The sequence below is a fragment of the Poecilia reticulata genome, chromosome 7 (genome assembly GCF_904066995.2).
Source record: "Poecilia reticulata chromosome 7, P_reticulata-male-v2, whole genome shotgun sequence".
Lineage (NCBI taxonomy): Eukaryota > Metazoa > Chordata > Actinopteri > Cyprinodontiformes > Poeciliidae > Poecilia > Poecilia reticulata.
This window is the reverse complement of record NC_088836.1, coordinates 9348177-9373178: the sequence shown is the minus strand read 5'-3', so window position 1 is coordinate 9373178 and position 25002 is coordinate 9348177. Positions and strand designations below refer to the sequence as shown.

Genomic DNA, 25002 nt, shown 5'->3' with positions numbered 1-25002 from the left:
AGAGGAAAAGGCCTTGGGCCGTAACACCATCCATAGTTTGTTGACTTCTTAAATGTCGCGAAGTCTTGTTTGACTAACTTAGCTATTCTTTTATTGTGCGTTGACCGTTTCCCTTTCTTCAAGTTGATTTAGAGGGAAAAATGAAAGATCAGGAGGAGAAGAGCAAAAGATTCTTGGATTATTATTAAGAGAAACATTTTGTATCTTTTTTGTAGTTTTTCTTAATTGCTTTCAGAATTGAATTTCTCAAAACTACTTCATTCAAAGCTGATTATTCAACAGCTCTCTGTCGAATAATCTCAACCTCCACAATGTCGTCACACAAGTCTTTAAATTCAAAGCACTTGCACAGGGTTGTCATATCAGACATATTTCTATGCATTTCCATTTTTCTTTCCAATTCTGTCCTGAATAGGAAAACTGCTCCCAGGTGAATCCGAGATGTACTTGAATGAATGGCCACATCGTCATGATCATTTGCATAAATTATATGACCATTTAAGGTAATTACAAATGACTCATATAGACTACAACACTATACCAATATCATAACTTACACTTTATTGTATGTCAATAAAGTCCGAGTCACAGTCAAAAACTGAAATTAGGATTTTATTAGTAGACACCCCCCCCCCCGATTCATTAATCAACTGAGCTGTCTGCAGCATGGGTAAGACCCTCTTTACGTTCCCCCCACCTCAAAATAAAACATCCGGTACAACGTTCTCACCAAAAAAAAAACAAAAAGAAAAAGAAAAAAAAACAAACAACTGTTTAAATACTAAAAAAATAAATCAATTGCACAAAATAATGTGCCATTTTGCTTGTGATTACATCTGTGCAGAACATGTACACATATATAAACATCGACAGACAAACCGAGTGGTCAAAGCAACATGAGGCGGCTAAACGGAGAGATTAACAGGGCGGCTGGTAAAACCTCAGAGCTCAAACGTCTGACATATGTTGGCCGGAAGGGTTAAATCATCAGAAGCAAAATTCATATTTAAAAAGAGAGAAGAAAGCAGACTGGTGTCTCTATTTGCATTCATGTTGAACATTTGATCTGTGATCAATTTCTCCAATTGGTTACAGTGTAAGCGTAGTTTGCTTGTTTTTTGTGGGGGGTTTTTCCCCAAAAAGGAATGAAATCTGTGTATTTAATTACCGAAACGCGTCAAAAACAGAAAGTTAATCACCCTCCACGCGGCTAGTAAAGCTAACATGTAACAGCCACAGTCTGAAGGCTTAAGCATCTTTATACCACATTTCTGGCAAAGTTTTAGCAACAATTATCTCCTAAAACCAAAAACTCCATAAATAATAGACAAAATAAAAAAAAAGAAAGAAAAAGAATTAGAACCAGGCACTCATTACAGATTTAAAACAAGAAGAGAGCAAAAAAAAGTTACGCTGAGGTGAGATCTGACCTCAGTTTGTTCCCCCCCGCCCACATTCAATTAAATATTTGAAATTAAACGTTAACATCTACAGATGAGTGTGAGCAGGTCTAATTTAGCTGTGTGTGTGTGTCAGGATGACAGAGAGGGGCAGGAATGTACAATAACGGATGAGACGCGTGCTGTTCGTGTAGCTGTGCAAACGTTGCATAGAGTTGGTGGTGAAACATGATTTCAGACACAGACGTGAGGAAACAATAACCAAACAAAACATTGCAACACCCATCAGCCAGCAGATCTCAGCAGCTCCATAGTGTTAAGTGGCAGTTTTCCAAATTTGCTGCGACAGAAATGCATATATATATATAGATTTATGTCTTTTAAACCCTAAAGGTGAGCGTATCACTCGGACATAAAATCTAGATATTAAAATGAGTCATTTCGCTGCTTCAGCGTGTTTTATTCCAGCTTGAATGTGCAGGTAGTGGAAAGCGGATTCCAGCGTAAACAAACCCTAGGATGTAAAGATCTTTTCTGCTAAATGTTTACCCACCGGAGTTTAGCACACCGCTCAGAGAAGTGTGCGTGACTCTGGCCTGTGCAGCTTTAATGGAAATGAAAGACTTTACCGCAGCATTACTTTGTCTCTTGTGTCTGGTGGTAAAAGCAGGAAGTCGCCCCGCAGTTTTAACCCCAGAGCAAACTTCTGACCGGTTGTTAAATCCAATCAGTTCTGGAGCTTTTCATCCATCTGTGCTTTCATTCTCTTGGTAGGTGTGTTTTGTTCTCAGCTGATCCGTTTTTGGATGACAAACCCCAAGGCACAGACGGATATGTACACTTGTAGCAGGACAAAACAAAACAAAAAAAAAAAAAACTACAATCAATGCACATTTTTTTGTAGCTAATTTTATATTTTCTTTTGTATCTTTTGTTGCTATATTAAGCTCTAGTTGTATAAATGATGGTTACATTTTCAAGATTCAAGGACTGATTTAATCATTTTTCGCAGCAAATTAACTTTTTTTTTCCCGTAGAATGACTTAAAAGTGTTTCTAAACATTCACAAGACTAAAGTCTATGCTCCGCTCTACACTTAGGAGATTTTTTTCTGTTTCAGTTGTTTCCCCCAGCAAGACGTGACTGAAGTGTTAAATATGTACATGTAATGTCAAGATCTTCTAAAACAGCTCAGTCGTTCAGGATCGAATGCGGACGCACAATAAGGAAAAAAAAAAACAGATGTTGTAGCTTTTCTTGTTTTTGGACTATTAGTTCATCGAGTTTGCGGAGTAAACTATGTTAAATCTGAATAAATCTATGTTAAACATCAACAATAACCTACAGGCGTAAAAGTAAACAAGTATCTTTAAATGTCATTTTCCAGCCTTCTAACAACCGAGTTTGTGTGTGTTTTATGTTTACATATAGTCTCCTGTTAATGTAGAAAAGAAGAAAAAAAAAAAAAATCTATTTCAGGAATTACCTTTTGATCCCAATGACTCGCACTTCACTTACAAACCGAGCTCCTGAACGTTTATTTTTATTTATTTTTTTATGAATGAGCTGCAAAAGCTATCCTGCATACATCTTCTGGTTAGTAAAACGACTTTATACAAACACACAACAGAGCCGCAGCTTAAAGTAAGGAGGACCTTCATTTTTGAGCTTGCTTTGGAGTTCTGTGATGTGACTTCAGTGTTATCAGGCGACTCGGGGGATGGGGGGGGGAGTCAGGGGGGGGGGGGGGGGGCACGAGGCGTTTCAGGGATGTGGGATGCAGAAGACGTTGCTTGCTGTGACTAACCGAACCAACAGTAGATGCGTACGTTTGTTCCATTGAGAGCAGAACGTCCTCTACGTTAATCTGTGAGTGTTTCGAGTCTTTCAGAGCGAAAATCCGTCTTCAGTCAAAGGAACATTCACATCCCTGATTTCCTTGTTGACTGGGACTCCGTTTAAATCCACAAATCCATCGTGAGGTTTGCGACGTCCAAGTTATTGTTTCCACTTGTGTACGTTTATCTGCGTGTTTTATAAGTCAACGCGCAGCTGCCTGGATGTGCGGCAGCTAAAGGGAAAGAGTTCGATTGCAGAGATGTTAAACATTCAGAGCGGACGTGTGACTCGGTACGTTTCCAGCTCTCTGCTGCCGAGATTGCCCGGGAAATAAGTGATTGTTGTATTCTTTACAGCGTCAAGGTAGAGAAGAGACGTTTGATGGCCACAGGTTCTCTTCCAGATGCTGAACGTAGCGGCAGGCGTTTGGCTTCTTTCCAAAAAGCATCAACCTTTAAGGATGCATTTTTAAGCAATTCTCTTTGCATCATGATGAGCCAAAAATGAAAACGCAGGTTAAAGATGATGATGAGGAGCAAGAGGAAGAGGAGGAGGAGAAAGATGAAGAGGGGTATCAGTATATATCCGGCAGGTTCTGGTAGTTCCTATTGAAGTAGCCGCCACTGTAGATCCATTCCCGGGAGCCGGTGTATGGGTTGGTGCCCATCTGGAACCACCTAAAATAAACAAACAAAAAAAAAACACATACACATTAATGTTATCTTTGAATTATTTTGTTCAGTCATTTGACTTTTTTTTATTTTATTATTCTATATATGATAAATGTCTGCTTCCTATTTGTTGGATCAGGGATATTAAACTGGTGTAATCAAAAGCACCTAGTAAGTAAAGTATAAAACTGTTGCTCATTGAAGTTCACATGCAGCTCATTACCTTCGAGCTGTAAACAAACTCCTTTTCCGTTAGAGGACTTATTAAATTACAACAAACACTGGCAGTATTTTTTTGAGGCTATTATTAAAAATAAATGTTAGAAATTACTTTAAGATCATTTACTGTGAGAGTTGGTGTCAGGGTTAACATATCTATTTTGAACAATTTGCAGCTAAACAGTTCAGAGACCAAAGTACGTCGGCTCCCTCTAGTGGTTAAATTAAACGTTGCCATCAGCTAGCAGCTCATTTTAGACTCACTTTAGAAATTAATTTCCAGCATGTAGCTTCTTCTAGTGCACAATAATCTTGAATTTCTCTAACACATCATTGGTTTGGCCTAAGATTTTATAGCCAATTAGATATATATATATATATATATATATATATAAAAACAGATAACACCTGGGCTGCTACATACAGATCTGTGGAAAAAAGTGTTTAAACCTCTCCTGGATCATTAAAGAAATATTATTGGGAAAAGCAAACTGTTTTTTAATGTGTTTAGATCAAAAAAAGCAAAAACAGAAGAGATATGCAAGTTGAGCAAACAATTTTCTATAGCAATTTATTTTTTTAGGTGGAATACGATTAGTCTGGTTTGACTGCATGTAGTCGTTTGCTACCTAGTCGTCCACTCCTCCTCGTGCTTGGCTCTCTCCTTCCTGGCAGCTCTCTGTTTTTCTTCCAGTCTCTCCTTCTCTTTGCTCGCCTCATCTGCATACGAGCAAAGAAAAACACAAAGTCTGCACGTTACCATGGATGGCTTGAAATCAGGAGATACACGAACACAAAAGAACCTTTTACATTTCTTTAAGCTTAATAGTCGACTACTTTGGATGAAAAAAAAAAATTAATAAGGAAAGAACTTTAAATGAAATGACCTATGTTTCCATTCTCCATGGCTCTGATGTCGGGCCTGAAGCGACAGTCGGTGGGGGCCAAAATGGCTCCCATGCCAGGCTCCAGCTCGTTGAGAGCCATCGCAAAGTTTGTGAAGTTGTACATCTGAGGAAAGCAGACGGGTACAAATCCAGTTAGCCAAGCTGCAATCATCCACTGTTTGACTAAAACACTTGATTGTTCTGAACTAAATTGGCTGAGCTTTTATTCTGTCGTACTGACTAACTTTCAGGAAGTGCACAGTACCTAAACATACTTATTTATGCTGTTATCTGCAGCTCTTATAGCGATACCTTAGCAGAGTGTGCTGGTCTGGACTCTATCCTCCACAACAGAGTGCTTCCTGGTACAACAGACACCGTTTCCTGGATTTCAGGCATGTCGTCTGCTTCGTCATTCTCAGCTTTTTGAAGCTCCTCCTGGAAACAACAACAACAACTCACTGCATCGTTTGCTGTGCAGAACCGATGCTTTTCAAACATTCAGGGACAAACTGGATCTCTCTGGAGAGATGACTTTGAGCTACCAGGTTTCTAGCCTATTGCACCACGTTGCAGGAACGAGTGCGCTAAGAGCAGCACGAGTCTACATAAACCTTCAGGTTTACCTGACTGAGGCCACACAGTGGGCTGAGGGCACCAACAAAAACAAGCTGGGCTTAATCGAGCGTCATTACACAGCATGAACAATAATTGTAATGTGGATAAAACAAAAACATCAGCTTCTCAGCTGGTCTCACATTCTTTTTGCTCTTGTCGCCTTTCTTGTCCGACTTCTTGTAGATCTCGTACTCCTGAGGGTCGATGCTCCACATGCACTCGGTCCACTTCCCGTAGATTACGCAAAGCTTCTTTTTACTAAGTGTAAAAAAAAAAAAAAAAGGAAAGGGAAAGGAAGTGAAAAAAGGTGTGTGAAGAGAAAGGAGAAGAGAAAGGAAGGACAGGACAATTTATAATAACTAAATGAAGATTGTTTTTTTAGTAAAGCTACAAAGAAGGAAAAGGAAACAGAATTAAGAAGATCAGAAAAGTAGGCAAATTCTTCAGACTGTCTTCATGCGAAAGCATCACTAACTTCTTGTCTTGGATGTATCCCTCTACTTTGTGCAGCTCCTTGCCAAACATTCCACATGGCTTAAAATTCAGCACACACTTCTCCCCGGTGCTGCAGAACAAAAGAGAAGAGAAGGAAGAACGGTCCTTTTAATTACTGGACTGCAGGGCAATAAACAGGCAGAGGGTGTGAAGGGAAGCTCGGCATTTCTGCATGTCAGAAACGATTTCACCTGAAGCCTGAATGCAGACCCAAGCTTTACGCCTGCTGATTTTAACAACAGCTGAGAAGTCTTGCAGCTTCTCCATACAAACGAGTCAAAGTGATTTTAACATATTTTAACTAGACAAAAATATTACCTTTTTTTTAAACAATACACTTCAAGAATGAAATATACCTAATCTTAGAAATCCATATTATTATCCAAGGGAGCAAACTGTAAATTATTATTATTATAAAACTAGATTTTTATTTTTTTTTGTCTAGTTGTCCAAACCTGGAGAGAATTAAAGCAAGCGCTACACTTTTTAAGAATCCAGGCTCTTTACCAGCCAGTGCAACAGCAAACAGTGTGAGTGTGCTTCACAGCCTGTGGTGTGAATCAGTGCGAGTGTGTGAACAGGACACACGACCAGGCATAAACAAAGATAACCAGAGCCTTGAAGAACTTCCCTGGACAAATACAGACTGAAGGGGTGGTTGTTTGCCTGAGAGAGCACAGTCTCAAATATCTGAGCAAACAAAAACAGAGCTTCGGTTCGTCTCCGTCGGTGGAGTTCAAGTTGTGGATATTTATAGTTTTAAGCCGGGGAATGAATATGAGTCACGGCAGTCCGCTGGTTGTGTGAACCCAACCTTTTCCACGCCTTAGCAAGTGTCCTGCACATTTTTAATTTCATATTTTTCAGATGTAAATGTTTAGGATTTTCTGCAGGTCTTAGAACATTCTGGATATTTAAATAGAAAAAAAACTGCAAAAACTTAAAAGTAGAAACCACAAATCAGAAAACAGCATAATGCAATGGTTTTTAATTTAAAAAGTAAGCTAAAAGGCCATTTCACATTTATTTTGGTGTGTGGACTAATATGGATTGGCTCTATATGAAAATCTCTAACTCTTGTCCTGGAAAACTGAGTAAAGGTACTTAACTGTTTGTAAATATTAGGGCCGTTTTGGTTCCTCCATAGTTCAATCCAACTTAGTAGTTACAAAAGATACAGTCAAAATCAAAAGACCGGCAGGTGAAAACGTTAGAATAAAGGTGTGCAATGTAATTGTCAATTCATTTTTTTAAGCATAATTTTGATTTGTGTCCTCTTGGAAAGCTACTTTTATTTTTTCCAAACTTATTCAGTCCAGGAAAATGAAAAACCTAATTCTAGTCTTCCCAATAATTTGTAGAAACTCTGATGTTGTATCAGAAACATCGTTTTCTTTACTACGATGGAGGTTTGAAAGAAACAAAGAAAATGCAACACACCTGTGATTGACTATTTCCACTGTACCGTACTGCTCTATCCACAGCTTGCCCAGGATGATGTTATGCACGCAGCAGTAAGGATTACTCCATGTGTACACTTCGTGGTGCCTAAAAAGAAGAAGAAATAAAAAGTGGAAAATGTGATGAACAAATTAGTGTATAGCATTTTTAATCATCTGGGACCATAAAAGTCTCACTTTAGAAGTTCTAGTGTGATTGTTCCTCTCGGCTCTGCCTCGACACTCTTGCCCCAGAACTTGAGTTTGGGATAGATGGAGCCGTGGAAGACGAAGTCCCCGGAGAGGCTCTCTGCGTGGAAGGCACTGACCGGAGGATGATGGGAAACCTGCTCCGACACCAGCCGGAAACCCTGATCCTCTCTGCAGACGAACACGGCAATAAGGTAAACGTAACCGCTGACGAGCTTTAAAGATGGTCAGGTGAGTCTCTCTATGTACCTGATGAGTTCAAAGGTCTCTCCCAGCAGCGGGTTGAACGGTTTTCCAGTTCTGTCCCACTGAGACGCAACTGCTGATACAGCAAAAGCAGCTACTGACTGAAACGAAGAAACGCAATGATAGGATGAGTAAGGCAGAGACGTTGCTTTTACGTTTCCACTTTAGAAAACACTTTGTAAAAGATATTTGGTAATGCCACATCCTGAAACAAATGAGAAGGTTTTCTGTTAAAATTCACATTTAGTTACTGAGACAGAAATGTTCAAAATAAAAGACCAAATACTGACTCAATGCACAGAGTAAAACAAGGTTTATGCAGACGATAAAGGAGGTTTGCTCTGACCTGCATGCGCTCTATGGAGTCGGACAGCGAGCAGGCTTTGTTGATGAGGTAAGTGTGCTCCATGTACTCTGAGATCCTCTGCAGGAAGCTCAGAGGCTCGTTGAAGACAATGGGCATCGTGATCTTCGACAGCTCCTGCAAAACGAGCAAACAGCACTTCGTTTCACAGCAGACATCAGGATATAATGTGTGATATCCGAGTTTGTAGAAGCTTTCATGTTTGACTGTCCTGGTGTAAAAAAAAAAAAAGGTTACTCTGAGTATCTATGTTCCTGTCCACAGGGACAGTAACTTCTTGTGGACATTTATTGTGTCGTTTATCATTTATTGTGATAAGTTTCTAGCTGATTCTGATTTATTGTTGATTGTTGGTGTTTTAAACCCCCCAAAATTGTTTGTATAGTCAGGATTGTTAGTTCTACTGTTTGCTCAATGAAAAGTGTCATCATCTTGCCAATAATTCTGCTAATTATACTAGCATCTACACAAGCAGCAGGTGTTTACACGCACACACACGCACACACACACACACCAATCTGCTCTACATGTCTGTTGGTTACATGTATCCATTTGCAGGCTGAGCAGCAGGAGCAGAAAGTGTTTCTGTCACGGCGCTAAGCTGTCCCTGTGTGACGAATACCAAACCCGCTGTGTTTTCTGCCTGTACTTTCTCCCAGGGTCACACGCTCACAGATTTGGTGTTTTTAATATAATGTTAACGCTGACAACACTGGACCGGAGCCGATGTCAAAGGTGGTGAGTCTTGACTGTGGATCCCAATTTGAATCAGAGGCGATGGATGCATGTCACTGCAAACGGCCGTTGGAAGATAAGTGCACTGAACTCTGTGCAGTTTTACTGATTAACTCGATATAAAATAGTATTATCTCCTCTGAGGTGTGTTCCGCTTGTCGCAACATTGCAAAAAACTGTAGCAGGAAAAGAATTACATGGTGTCTTTCTACATGTCAGGCACGTAGAAAGACACCATGGCCTGATGGTGGCGTCATCAGGCCAGCGGTCTGTTTCGCTGCCATTGTGACTGGTGCTGTTGCGCACAAAGTGGACAGAATAATGAACCTCCACATTCTTCAATATCAGCACAAATCAGAAGTTAGGTGTTGAAAACTTGGGTGTTCAAACAGGACAAACGTCTAGAACCGGTTTAGGAACAGATAAATAAGGCCAACATTAAATTTTAACAATGGTCATACCAAAAATAATAAATCAAAGAGGATGGCAGAGAATCCTCCTGTGAAGGAGTCCATTTTAATGAATTTAAAACTAACGCTCACAGTGAGTCAAGGGTGTATTTTTTTTTATACTTTTAGCAATCCAACAAACTAAGCCTTACCAGTCCAATACATTTCTTGAGGATACTCCAGATGCTGACCGTGTTTCTGGAAAACATGGGTGCTGGTAAAGATGTCCTGAGGTGAGAAAAGAAAAAAGAAGGCAAAAAGAAACATGGAAGCAGGTAAGAGAAAGACGAGATCTTTCAAGTTTATCAGCAGACATGCAGACATTCCTCGGCAGACGCTACAGAACCGAGGGAGAAAATTATTAACTCTCAGCGACATGTTTCAGACAAACATGTGAGTTCACATGAACATAACCTGTGACTCTTGCTTGGACTGGTAGTTTTCCACTACGCTTCACGTCACTAAAACAAATGGAAGTTAATATACAGCATCTGCCAAAAGCTGGTGTGTGACTCAGAACCATAATGCCTGGAGACAAAGTCATCTCTGCTTTTTTTATTATTTTTTTCCCTTGAGTAACACCTCAAAAGAAAAACTGCATGACAAGTTTCATGTAAAAATACAAAGTGAGTTCAAATTAAATTAAAAAAACAAATGAAAGAAAACTGATGATTTCAAACCCGATTCTGGTTTCAGAAAGAGCGCTGCTGCAGCTCTTGAAGTGAGGATAATCCAGACAGATTAGAACGCTGACCCTAGAGGGTGGAATGTGGCGCAGGAATGAAGCTGTACCTGTGTTTCCTGATGCCGTTCTCTTGTGGTACTGATCCATTGTTTTTCTGAATGCTGCCGTCGAACCCTCTGGCGTCTTTGAAACTGGCCTCAGACAACCCTTCACACGACTCGTCTGAATCCAGGCCTGTCCAAGGCGAGAATTGACCCAATTTAGACAGCACACAGCGTCAGGTGTCACACAAAGGCAATACTCTGTGCATCCATTAAAAAAAAAAAAAAAAAGTCAAATTTTTGGATTAAAAAAAATTACAAATATCTGCTATCTTAGCTGTGGTCTTTTGTTTTCTTTGCAACACTGGATCTTTATAGCCATGCACATCAATGTCCAAACTGCTTTGCATCACGAACTGTTGCTCAGATTTGAATAGCAAATTTTATTGATCGAATGATTCAATTCTTCAGAAAACAGCTGCGGCGGTTTCCAGAAGTCAACCTTTCTGTTTTATACTCGTAATTTTAAAGCAAAATGAATCATGTGAAGATAATTAGACCAAAAAAATCTTTAAGACATATGGCGAATTAACAGAATGCTACAGTAATCGGCAGCCTACTGTACTTCTTAAAATATGCAGCAGGGTGGAGTTCAGAACAGGGTGAGGCCTTCACTTTAAATACACAAAGGAGTTTCAGCTTTTGTATTATATCAAAAGGTACAAGGTGTGGATCCTATAATTATCGTGCTAGAGACACAGAGGTCAATTTAAAAAAACAAAAAATTAGATTACTTGTCATAAAAAAATATAACAGGTGGTGTTTTAAGGAGAAGAGCAAGATCTCTCAATATTGAAATACAACAGCATTCTGTTTCTTGTGTGCTACCCAGTTCATGCTGTTAAAGTTAGCACTGAAGATGACCCCACTCCTTTAACATCTACTGTGTGGTAATAATTTGGGTTCCCAGTTAAAACTGTAAATGTCAGAGTGACACAAGAACAGCAATAATCTGCAAAAGTTTAAGTTTTGCTACATTTAATAGTATTTAGCTGTTAAAGGATCCATGAAAGACCCAAGAAAAAGCTAAAAAATGAAATTGTTTTCTATTGAGGAACGCCAGCTGTTTACTCAGGCTGTTAAAAAACAGACGTAGATCTCAGCAAAAAGTCCAATTCTATTGAAAGCGTATGAACAGGAGGCTTTGGAGCGTGTGTGTGACTACAACAAGTCACAAACCGGTGCAGCTAATCTACTGATGCAGAAGGAGTGTACAAAGGCGGATTTTCTCCCGCTGAATCAATTGCTTAGGGAACAGGAAACCTCTCGTTCAAAAGAGTTTTTCTGACTTCTGATCACTTCGATTGGAGAAATGTTCCCCGATTTCAAAATTTTGTCTGGAAAGGTGCTTGAAATTCCAGTCTTCATTTGGGCAGCAGTGATCGAATTCAGCCTATTGATCAACATCCAAACAGCCACATGAGAAATCATCTGTACAAGGCAAAGTCAATAAACCTCATGACAATACAGCCTTTGCAGCAATCCCCCTTAAGACATCTGGTCCATGCAGACCAGGAGGACGTTGTGAGGCTGCCTCATCAGCCCACAGCAGGTGAATCGTTCATAGTTTAAGTGCGATCGTTTAATTAGATTGTCTATCGGTAGACAGCCAAGTTGTGCATAGTCAATATATAAATACTGCTGATGTGTCATTAATATTATTATAAAATTTCACAGGTAAAAAAAAAAAGACTGACTAGATTTTTCTTATCCAGTCCATCAAAATGACAGATAAAAAAAAAAAGGCTAGGACAACCTCTGGTCTCAAGTCTGCAGCAAATGAGGCCTTTAAATGTTTTATGGTAGGATTTCCATCTATGTCTTATCTATATCTCTTTAGAAATGCACTGTGTAATTATCAAATACCTGGTTATTACACTTCTTAGTGTGTTTGGCATGCACCCAATCTTGAATGTTGACTTTGAGGACTGTTATCTGATCTTACTTCTCCGTTTACGCATTTAATAATAAAAAAAGAAATCTTTAAAAATAACCATATGTTTGGAGTGTTTAACTTACGTTTTTTATTTTTTATTTTTAAAGAAAGTGAAATTCACCTCAATCCTATTCAGCGACGTCTGGGTTTGTTGCTGGTAATAGTGATCATGACCACAAGACGACCTACCTCTGAATTATTGAACTCATGTTCAGGCTGAAACAAATTGGATAACAGTGAATAGTATTATCCTTCAATAACAGAGGCAGCTTGACTTACAACCTCTGGATTGGATGCTCACGGAAATCTTTCCTCTGCAGTTTATACTTCTCCTCTTTTATTTCTCAACCGACGGAACAGTGCACAAGGCAAAAAAATAAAATAAATACAATTTTTAGCCCTCTTGCAGTCCCAAAATTTGCCACGTGAGGATTTATTGGAGATGGTTTGACAACAGAGGACGACCACCATTGGACCCTGTGAGCTTTTTAACTTTGTGCACTGTCGCACTGACCCCACACACGTGTTTATGAGTTTTTTTGGTGCGGGTTCAGGAACTGACATCCTGGTGGGACGGGATGCCTGTGCATGTCCGACCGTGACATCTACTGCACTCTTGAGCATCACGCCAAGACCCCGGAAGGGTAATGCTTTCTTTCTTTTCAAAAGACTATGAGATTCAACCAAAATATGAACTACGCTCATGGATGGAGACGAGTGTCAGGGGCAATTTGTGACAGGAGGACAGCTTTGAACATGAAGATTTGACGGATAGTAAGAGTTTCATTAATGTCTGGCACACAACATCACAAAGTCTGTGAATGGACGTGGAGATGGTGGAGCCAAAAACTAAAGACAAGATTAGATTAGATACGAGCATATCAGAAGGACAGCTCAGGTTGAGGGATTTGGAGACAAAATTAAAGAGGCCAGGCAAGGCTGAGACCCTGAGGCATGTTTAGTCACTTGATAACACAGCGCTCTGTCAACAGTAAAGCAGCTAATGGTTGCCAGCATGCCATCAGATGTTAGAGTGGTGCAGCTCCAATGGGCTAAAATCTGCGTCGTTGGGAAGCAAACATTTGTGCAAAGCAAACACGTAGAGAATATCAAAGTAAAGAGAGACCTCCTCACCTGTGACGGCGTCGTAAAACTCGTCTTCATTGCTCATCTTCTACACTCAAAGTTGAGCAGTTTTTTTTAGAGTAGATTTTAGTTTCTAGCACATATTCCTTTTGGTAGCGACCCAACAGTGCATCTGTAGGGACAGCAGTAGAAGATGTGTCCTCCGGAATGTCACCAGGTGCCAAAGGAAAATGCAAGATGTCGAGACGGGTTTCCCAAAATTTGCCACGTGCAGATTTATTGGAGATGGCTTGAGAACAGAGGACGACCACCAGGCAAATACAGCTCCTCAAATAAGGAACAGCAGGGAGATGGTTCTGACTTCAGAGCTTAGCTTCTTTGGCTTTGTCCACCAAGGCAAATTATTAACCTGCAAGAAACAAAGAATTGTTAAACTGATGGAATCAGACAGAGAAAGACAGTAAAAGTCTAAATTAAAAAAATAAACTTTCAAAACTCTAGCACAATATTGTGCTGCCTGATAGAAGGTGAACCATGTCATCAGTCTCAAGTATTTTATAATCCTTAACAAGTTTTCCTTTACAACAATCCATCTTCCCTTCAATACCAACCAACTTCACAGTTCATGCTAAAGAAAAATGTCCTCACCGTCCTGGTGCCGTCACCACGTTGTTTTACAGGAATGAGGCATTAGAGAGGATTTGAAGCGTTAAGTTTTGTCACTGTGGTGTTTTGCAAGTAGACCAAAAGGTTCAAGTTTGCTCACGTCTAAGCGCATTATTTAGAGCTGATCACTTCCTTGTAAATAGATTTAACCCACCTGAGCTCCCAATCTCTGTAGCTCCTCCAGAGTTCAAGTGGGCCAGATCAAATAATAGCCTTTTTAAAACTTTTAACATCATCAGCAAAAAAAAGAATTGCCAAGAAAAGACTCCTAAACAAAGATAACTCAGTCCTTACACCGCACACACTGCACCACATTTTACAATGAGAGCTGAATTCCTAGAGACGTGATCTTTACTATATGCCTGCGTTTGTCTCACTGCTGCAATCTACATGCCTCATCTCATTACAGACAAGCCACACTGACAGGTAATATTTTAATCACAATGACACAGTCCACAAAGCAGATACAAGTGTTGACTGAAAAGTCAATTCATTCACAGCAGGCGAAATACAAATAGGTAGCTAGTCTGAAATATAATAGCAGTAGTGTTTAGATTTAAGGCTAAATCAGCAACAAAGACTGTATCATGGCAAAATAATGTTTTATAGGTCATAGGTCAAAGACTGTATGAACATCTAAAATAAATATTGAGTGCAAAGAAACAACTTTGTGTGGCTGACACAATGTAAATGTGTCCGTTTTTGCTGATATAACTGAACCATTGAAGAGCTTCTCCTTACTAACTAAATAAGAAAATGTTTAGAAAGGGCAAGGAGAACGAATTGTGTTGCACAAGCCAACTGAACAAGTAAAAATCAGAAAAACAGAAGAAAAAAAACTATATTTTCCTGAAATGTCTAAAGTGTGAAGATGTCTGATATATTAGCTAAAGTAATGCAGAGACGGTAAACAAACAGCCCAGAGGGTAATTTACAATTCATTTTAAAAGTTCACCAAATGAAGGTACTATGAGAATTCAGAATTCATTTCAATGACATTGTGCATGAATAAAGCACATCAAAATTTAAAAGTAATATAAGTAATGAATAATAAATTCTGTTCTAATTTATTAGAACAGAATTTATTATTCTGTTCTAATATTTTACCATTCCTGAAACAATTCATTTCACGAAGTCCGACAATTCTGATGGTAAAACATTGAATCAGGAACCAGTTTGTTCCTGTTTCCTTTACATTCACTCTCCATTTGTTCCACTAAGTACAGGGATTTTACCTTTCTCAGAAATCGGCAACGCCTTCAGCACACTACTGAACTTTGACCTCGGCATCCACGATCGATAAGGTGGACAGAACGGATCAGAGTGTCCCATTCAAATATTCTAAGAGCGCACCAATGAGTCATTAGCAGACTTATTAGCAGGTGAGATTCAGCAAAGACGATGACGTGATAAACTGGCAGATTCATTACAATGATTCAGTAGTTTAGATTCTATTTAAAGACTGGATGAGAAAAAAAACCTGTTAAAGCTAAAGAGGGCTTACAGAATCTCTTTTTACAGAATAAGCCACTGGACACATCACAGACTATTAATTATAAAGTTTCTGCCGTGCAGAAAGGCAAACGCTTCATTACTGGAAATCTGCAATGAAAGGATGTGGAAATTATTTCTAGACATTCTGAGAGTAAAAGGTGAGAATCAACAGAGATATTAGGAGAAGAAACTGTGAGAAAAGGCAAGTTTGTCCACCTTAGACTGATTCAAAGATGGGCAGAAGACACTTTATTTCTGAAAAACAAAGGCTTATTCCTAAGTTTACATCTTCAAAAATTGTGCTGTTTTGCCCTTGACCGATTTGATCAGTGATCAACAGATCAAACACTCAAAAAAAAAATCCATTTTTTCCCCCCTTCATTTGTTAAATATCTGAAAATTAAAACTGCCTCTATTTCTACTCTATAAAATCACAAGTCAGTAGCATGTGTGTGTTTTATGCACTTTGAGTTTAATAAAAATAATTTGTTTTCAAAACAACCTGAATTATTTATTTGTATTACCTGATTTTACTTAGAAAATAAAGCTGGGTCGATTAAAATTGCCAGGTCAAACCTAAAAAAAAACACCCAGAAATGGGCCAGAAAAAAGCAAAAGTAGTAAGTAAGTTAAGTTTATTTATAGCACTTTTTACAGACAAAATCACAAAACGCTGTACAGTAACACAGGCAACATGTTTCCAGCCTTGATGAACTAGTTGATCTTTAGTTTTAAAGTAATAACCGAACATAGTTCTCACACTGAAATTACGTCAAGTCCACAAACATTTTAACAAGTAGTGTTTAACTCTTTCTTCTGGTAAAACTAATAATGTAGTGAATAGTTAATCATACATATTTTCTTCAGGATTTCCTGGACTGCTGTCTTTAGAAGGTTTTACTAGAAACAGTTCAACAATGTTTACTCTGTAAAAAAGTCATTCAAATTTAAGGTCAGCAGATTAGTAGCTATGAATAACAAAATCTATCTTTGTGCCTTTTTGCAGGATGTATCATTTCATTAAATTTCCCCATGCTGCTACATGCTGCTACTCCCTTTCCACATTCCATAACAAGCTCGTTTCTAAAGGTTGGGTTATATAAGAGGGTAAGAAAACTATTTAGATTATGTGAAAACTATTTTTACAAGAGAGAAAGTGAGTATTAAAATCAATGATTGACACATTAACCTCAGTTACAAATATGTGCCACCTTAGCTGTGCCACAGTTAAGGTGGCACAGCTTCTTCTAAGACTTCAATAGATTTTTTTATTCAACAAGGAACTGCAGTTGTCAGTTTCTGAGAATAAATCTGAGATAAATGATCAATCTTGCAGTTAAATGATTAATGGATCTAGTTGTTATTATGAAACTTAATCACGTCGGAACACAATGTTTTTTTTGTGATTGTGGATGAAGATCAAGCTAAATCCTCGCGACTGTCAACAATGTCAAGTTAACATCTTATCAGAATTTATTAGAACAAGGTAACCCTGTTTTGTTCCAAGTTGCAGCAAATAGGTCTTCCATGACTGTGCTGATAAGTTTGCTAGGTTCACACGCCCACACCCACTGACAGAGTGGAAGTGGAGACAAGCTATCTGATTGGCTGGAGCAGACCCTCAGATCATATCGGTCACTCTCTCTCAGATGTCTGTGAGTCGTTACGTAACCGTGACAGACATGGCACCATGCGCACATCACAATTACACTCCCATTTTTGAACAAAAGCTTATCATATGACCCAAATACTCCACACCGGAACACTGCTGATAAAAGAGACGTGCATTTCTAGCTTAAAATTTCTAGGCTTAAAAATTGAAAGAGCTTTTTGTTTTCTACAAAAATAATTCTGTAAGAAACATAACTATTTATATGGAATCTATTGGCACACAATTAAAATAAAAAATGATCCAGATATATCATTTTTATCTTGTGGTTATCTAAATACAAAATAATCTATTCAGGATAAAATATGATTTGGTATCACCGATGGTGGTTGTTTTTTTTTTTTGTTTTTTTTTAAGATAAAGATAGTTGCAATCTGCTCCAAATTACAAATGCTGTTCCAGTCAGAGAATTTAGATTTTTATGAATGCATGAAGCACTCATAAGCTGAAATATGGAAGACTCACTAAAAGTAGGTGTCTACTGGAACTATCTCCAAAGTTTTCCTTATAATACAGAGAAGTGCACAAGTCCTCTTTTGGCCTGCTGACAACTATGTTATGCTTTCTTTACAACTTAAGAATAAACAAAATTACTAAAATATGACCATACATTAAGCAGTTCATCAATGTGTAGCTTCAAAATCTTGGTATACCTCCATACCTCATGGTTACTATAACACAGAAATATTATTTACAATACAAACTACAAATCTACTTACTGACCTCCTGATCGCTTCCTTGGCCAACTGACTGTAGGGAGAGTCCAAGTGATGCCTTTCAGTTCAATACAAAGCCTGGCACTGAACACACCTCTAGATGTCTGGCTACACACACCAACATCAGTACTTGACACACCTGTCTCCGTATGCTTTGAGATACGTACGGCGGACAGTATTCACAGACACACACTCAAATGAAAATGAAGGCATACAATAAGATGAACACTCACACTAAATAGCAAAGATAAACAAACCAAATATAGGCTCAAGTCAAATGTTTTGTCACATGGTGCTGAGCAACCACGTTGTGTAGCTTCTGAGTGAACCATCCAGCTGGACAGCAGTTTCCTTTCATGTGTCGTCACTCGACGGCCATTACAACCCAGTCAGTAAGAATGGGTGTGTTGAGCTTACTTCACACGAGCCTCGAGAATGCAATGGCTATTGTACAATGTTTACATCAGACTGCAACAAAGCTGGGTGTCATGTGAGTAGTCAAGGACTGGTTACCAGCACCAAGGCAGACGTGGTTCGAAAAAGTTCAAACTGCAAAATCTACAGTTTAAAGTTGCTGGAGAGGTCAAAGGGTTCTCTAGCTGGGTGAAGACGACCCCAAACATTTCCAGATTTGAAACCACAAATCACAAAGGTGGTACAAGCTGTGTCTCCATTACAAATGTGCGCAACTTTTTTTTGATATTCTAATGTAAATAAGCTTCTTCTTATGATAAGTCATTAAAAATCATGGTGGCATGGTGACATATATTGAAATTTTGATGGCGTCATCAGCCATCAGAGGAGACGTTGGTGTCTTTATTCAGATGTTGGAGCGACAAGCTTTGCAATACACCGATACTGAAAAGCCACCTCATCCTAGTACAAAAACTTTATCAAAAAATGTTTTATTTTATTTTTTCCCCATTAAGTGGATTTATTGTTGTAATTCCAATTTGCACAATTTTATGGTCAAAAGAAACACAGCTACAGAAAGGTGGGTGGAATTCGATCCAGTCACTGGAGAATCACAAGAGAAAACATGCGTTTCATAAAGGGGAATAACTTATTGCCTGGAGGTTTTGAAGAATCTGGTGTCAAATCCCTCACTGCTAAAGGGTTTGGCTTTAAGAGCCATCAACAGGTTTGAGACGGAAAGAAAACGGTTTGACTGTGAAATCTGTGAAAAAGGGATCGTCAGTGCAGCCTGAGATACACACACACACTTCTGAAAAGAGTCTAAACAGAAAAGCATTTTGACTGTGGGGCTGACATGCATTCATTTGGGCAGAAATTGTAAAAAGAAAAAAACCTCAGCTACTGAGTTGGAAGGAGAGTTGCTATGGAAATAGAGGAGTTCCTCGTTGTTCAAGTATCTCGTCACTGAGGAAGTAGTTCAACATCAGGTTTTTGAATTACTGAAATAAGAGAAGTGTTTATAAATCAAGAATTTAAATGCCTGTTTGCTTCCCATTGTTTCTAAAATAAAGCCATAAATTGAAAATCGAATGTTAGCCTTGATGGACTGAACTGATGAAGTCATATTATAGCAGCATTTCAAGTGTTAAATCGTTATTTATCCAAACTGGAAGTACCGGAAGCACTCTGCAGCTGGTCAACTAGGTGACAGAGCAAACAAGATATATATTTTTTTTGTGTTTTCCTTCCAAGAGTTTTAAAGCATGCAAACTTATGTTATAAATCATGACACATCCGCTCTGTGTGTACTTACAGTAAACATCAAGTACTTTTCCACACTATCAGAACACTGTGGTTGCAACAAGACACTTAAGGAAGATGCATTTATCACAAGACAGAATAAGTTTGAACGTCAAATGACTTCTTAATAGAACAACCGCAAGTATAAAATCAAATTCATCCGACCTCAATCACAAGACTAACCCGGTCAAGAACATTCACTTGACAGCAGCTGCTGGGAAGCAGCCGCAGAGTTTAGTTTACTTTTGCTCTGAACATGAACACAAACAAGTTCTTAGTTTTTAAAACGCCAAGAAGCTGCTTTTATTCTAAAATAGCATTGAAATCCATTTATAAACACAACACTGGATTTAGAAGTCCCTGTCAGATTGGTTTTAATTACTTTCAGTGTCATTTTTGTAATGCAATTATCTTTACAAAACATGAAGCAAGAAATGAGATTATAAGTATGAATTTGTTGCTGTTGTGTCAAATGTTCCTACAGAATAAATGTGTTTTTTTTTTTCTTTGATATATAAAAATGAGTGTAATAAATACAACCTTTTAAAGATGAAAGTTATCTCAAAAATTTGGGAGACTGGAAAGAAAAAGATGTACAGCTTACCAAATGTAGATCACATTGAGAGAAGTGGCTAAAGAGAACATTATGTCCCAAAATGTAACTTGTGATTATTTCCATCCACCTTCCTTAGCTCTGTTCTGTTTGATAGAGTCATAGAACCAAAAAACATACAATGTTTAGTCTGGCTACATATTCAAACTGCAAACAAACTTAAAGCCAACTGTGCCAATAAACCCTCCCACAAGCATTTCTTCCAGAGGAGCTTCATAGTGTGTTTCACTGAGGCCGAGAAATGGTTACACTGCATCATACTTGAAAGGCTGGAAAAACATCAATGTTCCGAAAAAACACAGCTGCCAAAGTTGAATGAACAAAGAATATGCATTTTTTTTTTTGCATATTAGCTAAGACAGGGTTCTACCAAAGCACGATGAATTGCTCTGTAACCCTTTCCAGAATAAAATATGTACACGTTTTTCAATTTCTTTAAATCATGAAATCTTTTAGCAAACTTCGTGTTCTCAGAGAAGTTCTGTTTGAGTGATTTCTTGATTCTGCGGGTCTGATAGTAACCAGGCCTGAGAGTGGCAAGTAAAATCAAAACAACAAAAAATAACGATTTAACAAGGGTGGCAGAGGTTGTGATTACATTTTCACAAAGAGCAAGATTGATTAGGATTGCCATTTCCCCTTAAGAAATGACATTATCTATTGAAAACTTTATTTCGTCTTTCCTCGGGTAATATTTGCCATATGTTACTATTCCCTTCAATTCAATAACAATGCAAAAACATATGGAACCTGTTAGAGGGCAAAGCACTGTATGCCCATGCTGATAACAGTCAAATTTATGGGTTGTTCATTAATACCTAGATAATCATTACACACCGATTCAGTATGTGTTGGGATTTAGAACAGCCTACTTAATCCTCTGCTGTTCTACAAACATAAGTATTGCCTTTTCGTGATCCTCTGCTAGACTTTTCGGTGCAGGATGCTGAACGTCTTTCTCTCACAAATACTCAGCACATTCCAGCGATACCTGTCAGAGTGGAAACCCTTCCAGGATGAGTATCACTTTCAAAATCACAAGACACTAAACTGGCTCAGCGCCTCGAGATTTAAATGTGTCCAATCTCTACACCAAAAGTGTCAATAAATTTGAGACTAAAGGACAGAAACCTTCTGGTCATCACAATTTGAAATCATGCTGAATGCGTCTGTGTTGGAGAAGAAAATTTTTTTTTTCCCTCCCTGAGTTATAAATGCTGGGATTGAGTTTTATCCAGTCAACTTCTGTGTGCAAAACCTTACTGCCTTTGCTGTGTTTTCATTGGTATGTAGCTTCGTTCACAAATGTTTCCCGAAGTTATACTAGTTTGACTAACTGTATATTTACTGTTGCTTCAAAAAAAAAAAAAAAATCAGTAAACAAAAGACAGGTTGCATGAAAGGACGATCAGAACAAAGCCAATCTCCACCATCACTTATCTGACATAAACACATGGTGACCCATCCATCCATTTTCTTACACCCTTGTCCCTCAGTGCGGTCGGGAGGGGTGCTGGTGCCTATTTCCGGCTGGCGTACCGGGCGAGAGGCGGGGTCACCCTGGACAGGTCGCCAGTCTGTCGCAGGGCAACACAGAGACACACAGGACACAACCATGCACACACACACTCACACCTAGGGACAATTTGGAGAAGCCAATTAACCTGACAGTCATGTTTTTGGACTGTGGGAGGAAACCGGAGTACCCGGAGAAAACCCACGCATGCACAGGGAGAACATGCAAACTCCATGCAGAAAGACCCGGGCCGGTCTTTCTGCAGGGAACGTTTTTTTTTAATTACTAGATTCTAGATTCAAATTAATTCAAATCAGCTGTGACCTTTTCTGTGACAATATTGCAGTTTAATATACCAAAATGATGAGCATGGATTTAAATTGCTGAGCAGAATAATGGGATAAAATGTTGTAAAAAGCAAACGTCAAAGCTGCTAAAACTTTGTCACACTATTACATAAAAGGAAGTAATCCAGCATTGCCCTTCCCCCACCTGTTGCTGCAAAATTCCAGATGACTGGCCAAATGTAGCCTAGTCATAATCAACATCACCATCGCCACAGTATTGGGCAATAGCATTACAGCTACATGTGTTATTGACATCATACAAACCTACTTTGCAATACTGAGGTTATTTCATGAAAAAAGCACAACAGCAAGAGGTTTTCTTCTGCACAACAAACGCGACACGATTTCATCAGAGTTCTGTCTATACTGTTACTTAATTCTCCTTACTTATGAAGAATACGCCATTGTTAGAATCATCATAGTAACAAGCAGCACTGTCAATAAGTGGTACTTTTGTGGCATAAATCAAAGCAATTAGATCATGTTTAGTTTTAATTTTTGTGTAAATACTTTGTTACAAAGAAGAAAAAAAAATTTCCCTCAACGTTATCACACTATGACGTAATTATAAGTTTAATCTAAAGTACGATAACAGCTCCACACATCATGTGCCAGTGTTTTAGAGTATCCAAAACACGTCTTTGCTGACGGGGGGGGGAAATAAAATGAAATTTGGACTGGTGGACTTATTGAAAAATTTAACACAAGGCTGTCAACTCCTTACAAAGAGTAACCGGATCAATATTTAAGTACCCATTATGGCAATATTGGCTAGCATTGACAGTATGTTTACGTAATGATACAGGGTTGGTCTCATATTTAGTCCTGGCTGACCAGCAAGCTTCCCCTTTGACAGCAAGCCATTAAAGGCAAAGTAAGTTAACATAGTGGCTTTGTGAGAGAGGCTCCGGGTTGGCTCTCTTTATCAGTCATAAATTAAACATGCAGTAATATCTCTTTGTTGCTGGGAGGGTTGCCTAGTAGAAGCAGCATTACCTCAAGCTCACCTTTATTCTCATGTGGCACAGCACAGCAATACTATTAAAAAAAAAAAAAAAAAAAAAAGCAAGTGGCTTATAAACATCTTCATATGAAGTCCTTCTGGAGAAAAAGCTAAAGGTTACCAATCAATTCAGATTCAAATCCAACAACTTAATGACAGTAATTCATGTGACTACTACGTCTATGTGTCCTGGTCCACGCTAACGCTGCAACGCTCCACACTGACGTGTTGAAACAAGGCTTAAAGTACATGTATTACAACATTGCCTTCCTCTTCCCTTTAAATGTAACCACAGATCACAAAATACACATTTCACAACTAAATTATTCTTCAGCATGTGCTAGAAAATGAACAAAAGTCCCTGGCATTGCTGTTGTTACGAGAACGTTGGTACTAAAGACTCAAATTTCCCTTTCAGATGGAGACTATCCCCATAGTTACTAACTATGGGGGTAATTAAGGCACCTTAGGGAGGAAGGCGCAAAACAAAATGACTGCAACTGTAAATCCCCAGAGTGGCCCAATGTTGAAATATAATGTCAAATAAAAGGCTTGTTTTTTCTTCTTCTTCTTTCCACCACAAACGTCTAAGATTTTGCAAGAAACATTCTTGTTCATTCCAGACACCAACATATTTCTGGTAGTACTACATAATCTTACTTCTATCTGTGTACGCTCATTTACAATTGCACTTTAAAAAACGACTTAAAAAAATAATTTTTGCTAAGATATTAGTTCGTTACATGCAAGGACTAGGAATATGAAGAAATGTTGGTGTTTTGGTACGTCTATGCAAAATGCAACACACGATGATACAGCAGTGTTTGCCACTGAGAATGTGTCTCTTAGTGAGGGAGGGCAGATAAAGAGACGCGCTGTATCTCGGCAAAATGTGGGTGTCAAAGACCTGCAGTTTACTCCGGGTTAAAAAGGTAAAGTCAGAAGCAGACTGTGACCGAAGCGTCAAACAGGCAGGGGAACATTCCCACCTTTTACTAAGAAGTTAAACACGAAAGGACACATTAGAAGTTTCCCTACATCACGTTTTGGGAGTAAGATTCAACCACTCAAACACTATGTGTAAGTTACGCTTAGAAATACGAAATACACCCTAATTGTTGCTGCTTAGCAATATATTTACAAGAGTATTTGTCAAAAGAGACACCCATTGTGGGGACTTTTCCCAAATATGTCACCTCTTTCTTGCTAATATTACCAGCACAAACAAAGTGAAAATTGATATAGCTAGCCAATCTAAAGCGTATATAAAATCCCAGCTTGAATTATAAGCAAAAACGAGAATAAGAAAAAACAAAACAAAACACAACACTCGTTGTTTTTCCCTAAAAGCAGACATCCAGCTGGCATTCAAAGTCCTGAGTGACTGGTATGAAAGCTTTATTTATTTATTTATTTATTTTCTTTTTCCTTTTTGACAGCTAGCGTTGTTGGAGTTAGCGGGCGGGCTATATTGAAAAAAATTTGGCTAGTTAGCACAGTTAGCAGTATTCTTTGAAGATAACAGACAAAGCAAGAGTTCATGGTCTGAAAACAAATAGATAGTCCACAATCAGGACGTTAAAATGTCTGTCTTCTTACCTCCACAGTAGCTTCTCTCTGAATGTTTTTGGCAAGCCCAGAAAGATGGGCAGGAATTGTGTGTAGCCTTGTCTGTACACTGCAGCGGAAGCCGCTGGCACAGTGGGCGTGACCGGACGATGGACAGACGTGGTCGGCAGCCAATCAGGTGAAAGATAGAGACAGCCACCAAAACAATGATTAGATAGATAGATAGATAGATAGATAGATAGATAGATAGATAGATAGATAGATAGATAGATAGATAGATAGATAGATAGATAGATAGATAGATAGATAGATA

At 38.6% G+C, this 25002-nt stretch overlaps 1 protein-coding gene across 1 annotated transcript; it reads right to left on the bottom strand.

Annotated features, from left to right (window-relative positions):
• Positions 1 to 1442: 1442 nt before the first annotated feature.
• On the bottom strand, positions 1443 to 24873 carry LOC103467141 (oxysterol-binding protein-related protein 2-like). Its single transcript, XM_008413240.3, has 14 exons — positions 24720 to 24873; positions 13429 to 13789; positions 10365 to 10491; positions 9725 to 9800; positions 8371 to 8505; positions 8028 to 8125; positions 7767 to 7949; positions 7570 to 7677; positions 6110 to 6199; positions 5775 to 5892; positions 5329 to 5454; positions 5017 to 5140; positions 4759 to 4849; positions 1443 to 3916 (listed from the first exon to the last, which is right to left on the bottom strand). The coding sequence occupies exons 2-14, from the start codon at positions 13463 to 13465 to the stop codon at positions 3814 to 3816; spliced, it is 1416 nt and encodes a 471-aa protein (XP_008411462.1). The 5' UTR covers positions 13466 to 13789; positions 24720 to 24873; the 3' UTR covers positions 1443 to 3813.
• Between the last annotated feature and the right edge of the window lie 129 nt (positions 24874 to 25002).

Bases quoted from the DNA above. Each gene is read 5' to 3' on its own strand.
- LOC103467141 (XM_008413240.3), bottom strand. From the start codon at position 13,465: ATGAGCAATGAAGACGAGTTTTACGACGCCGTCACAG. The intron at 8,126-8,370 runs GTCAGAGCAAAC...TCTTCGTTTCAG, and splicing joins ACTCCATAGAGCGCATGCAG to TCAGTAGCTGCTTTTGCTGT. The intron at 6,200-7,569 runs GTGTGTTGCATT...TTTGTTCTGCAG, and splicing joins GTGGAAATAGTCAATCACAG to CACCGGGGAGAAGTGTGTGC.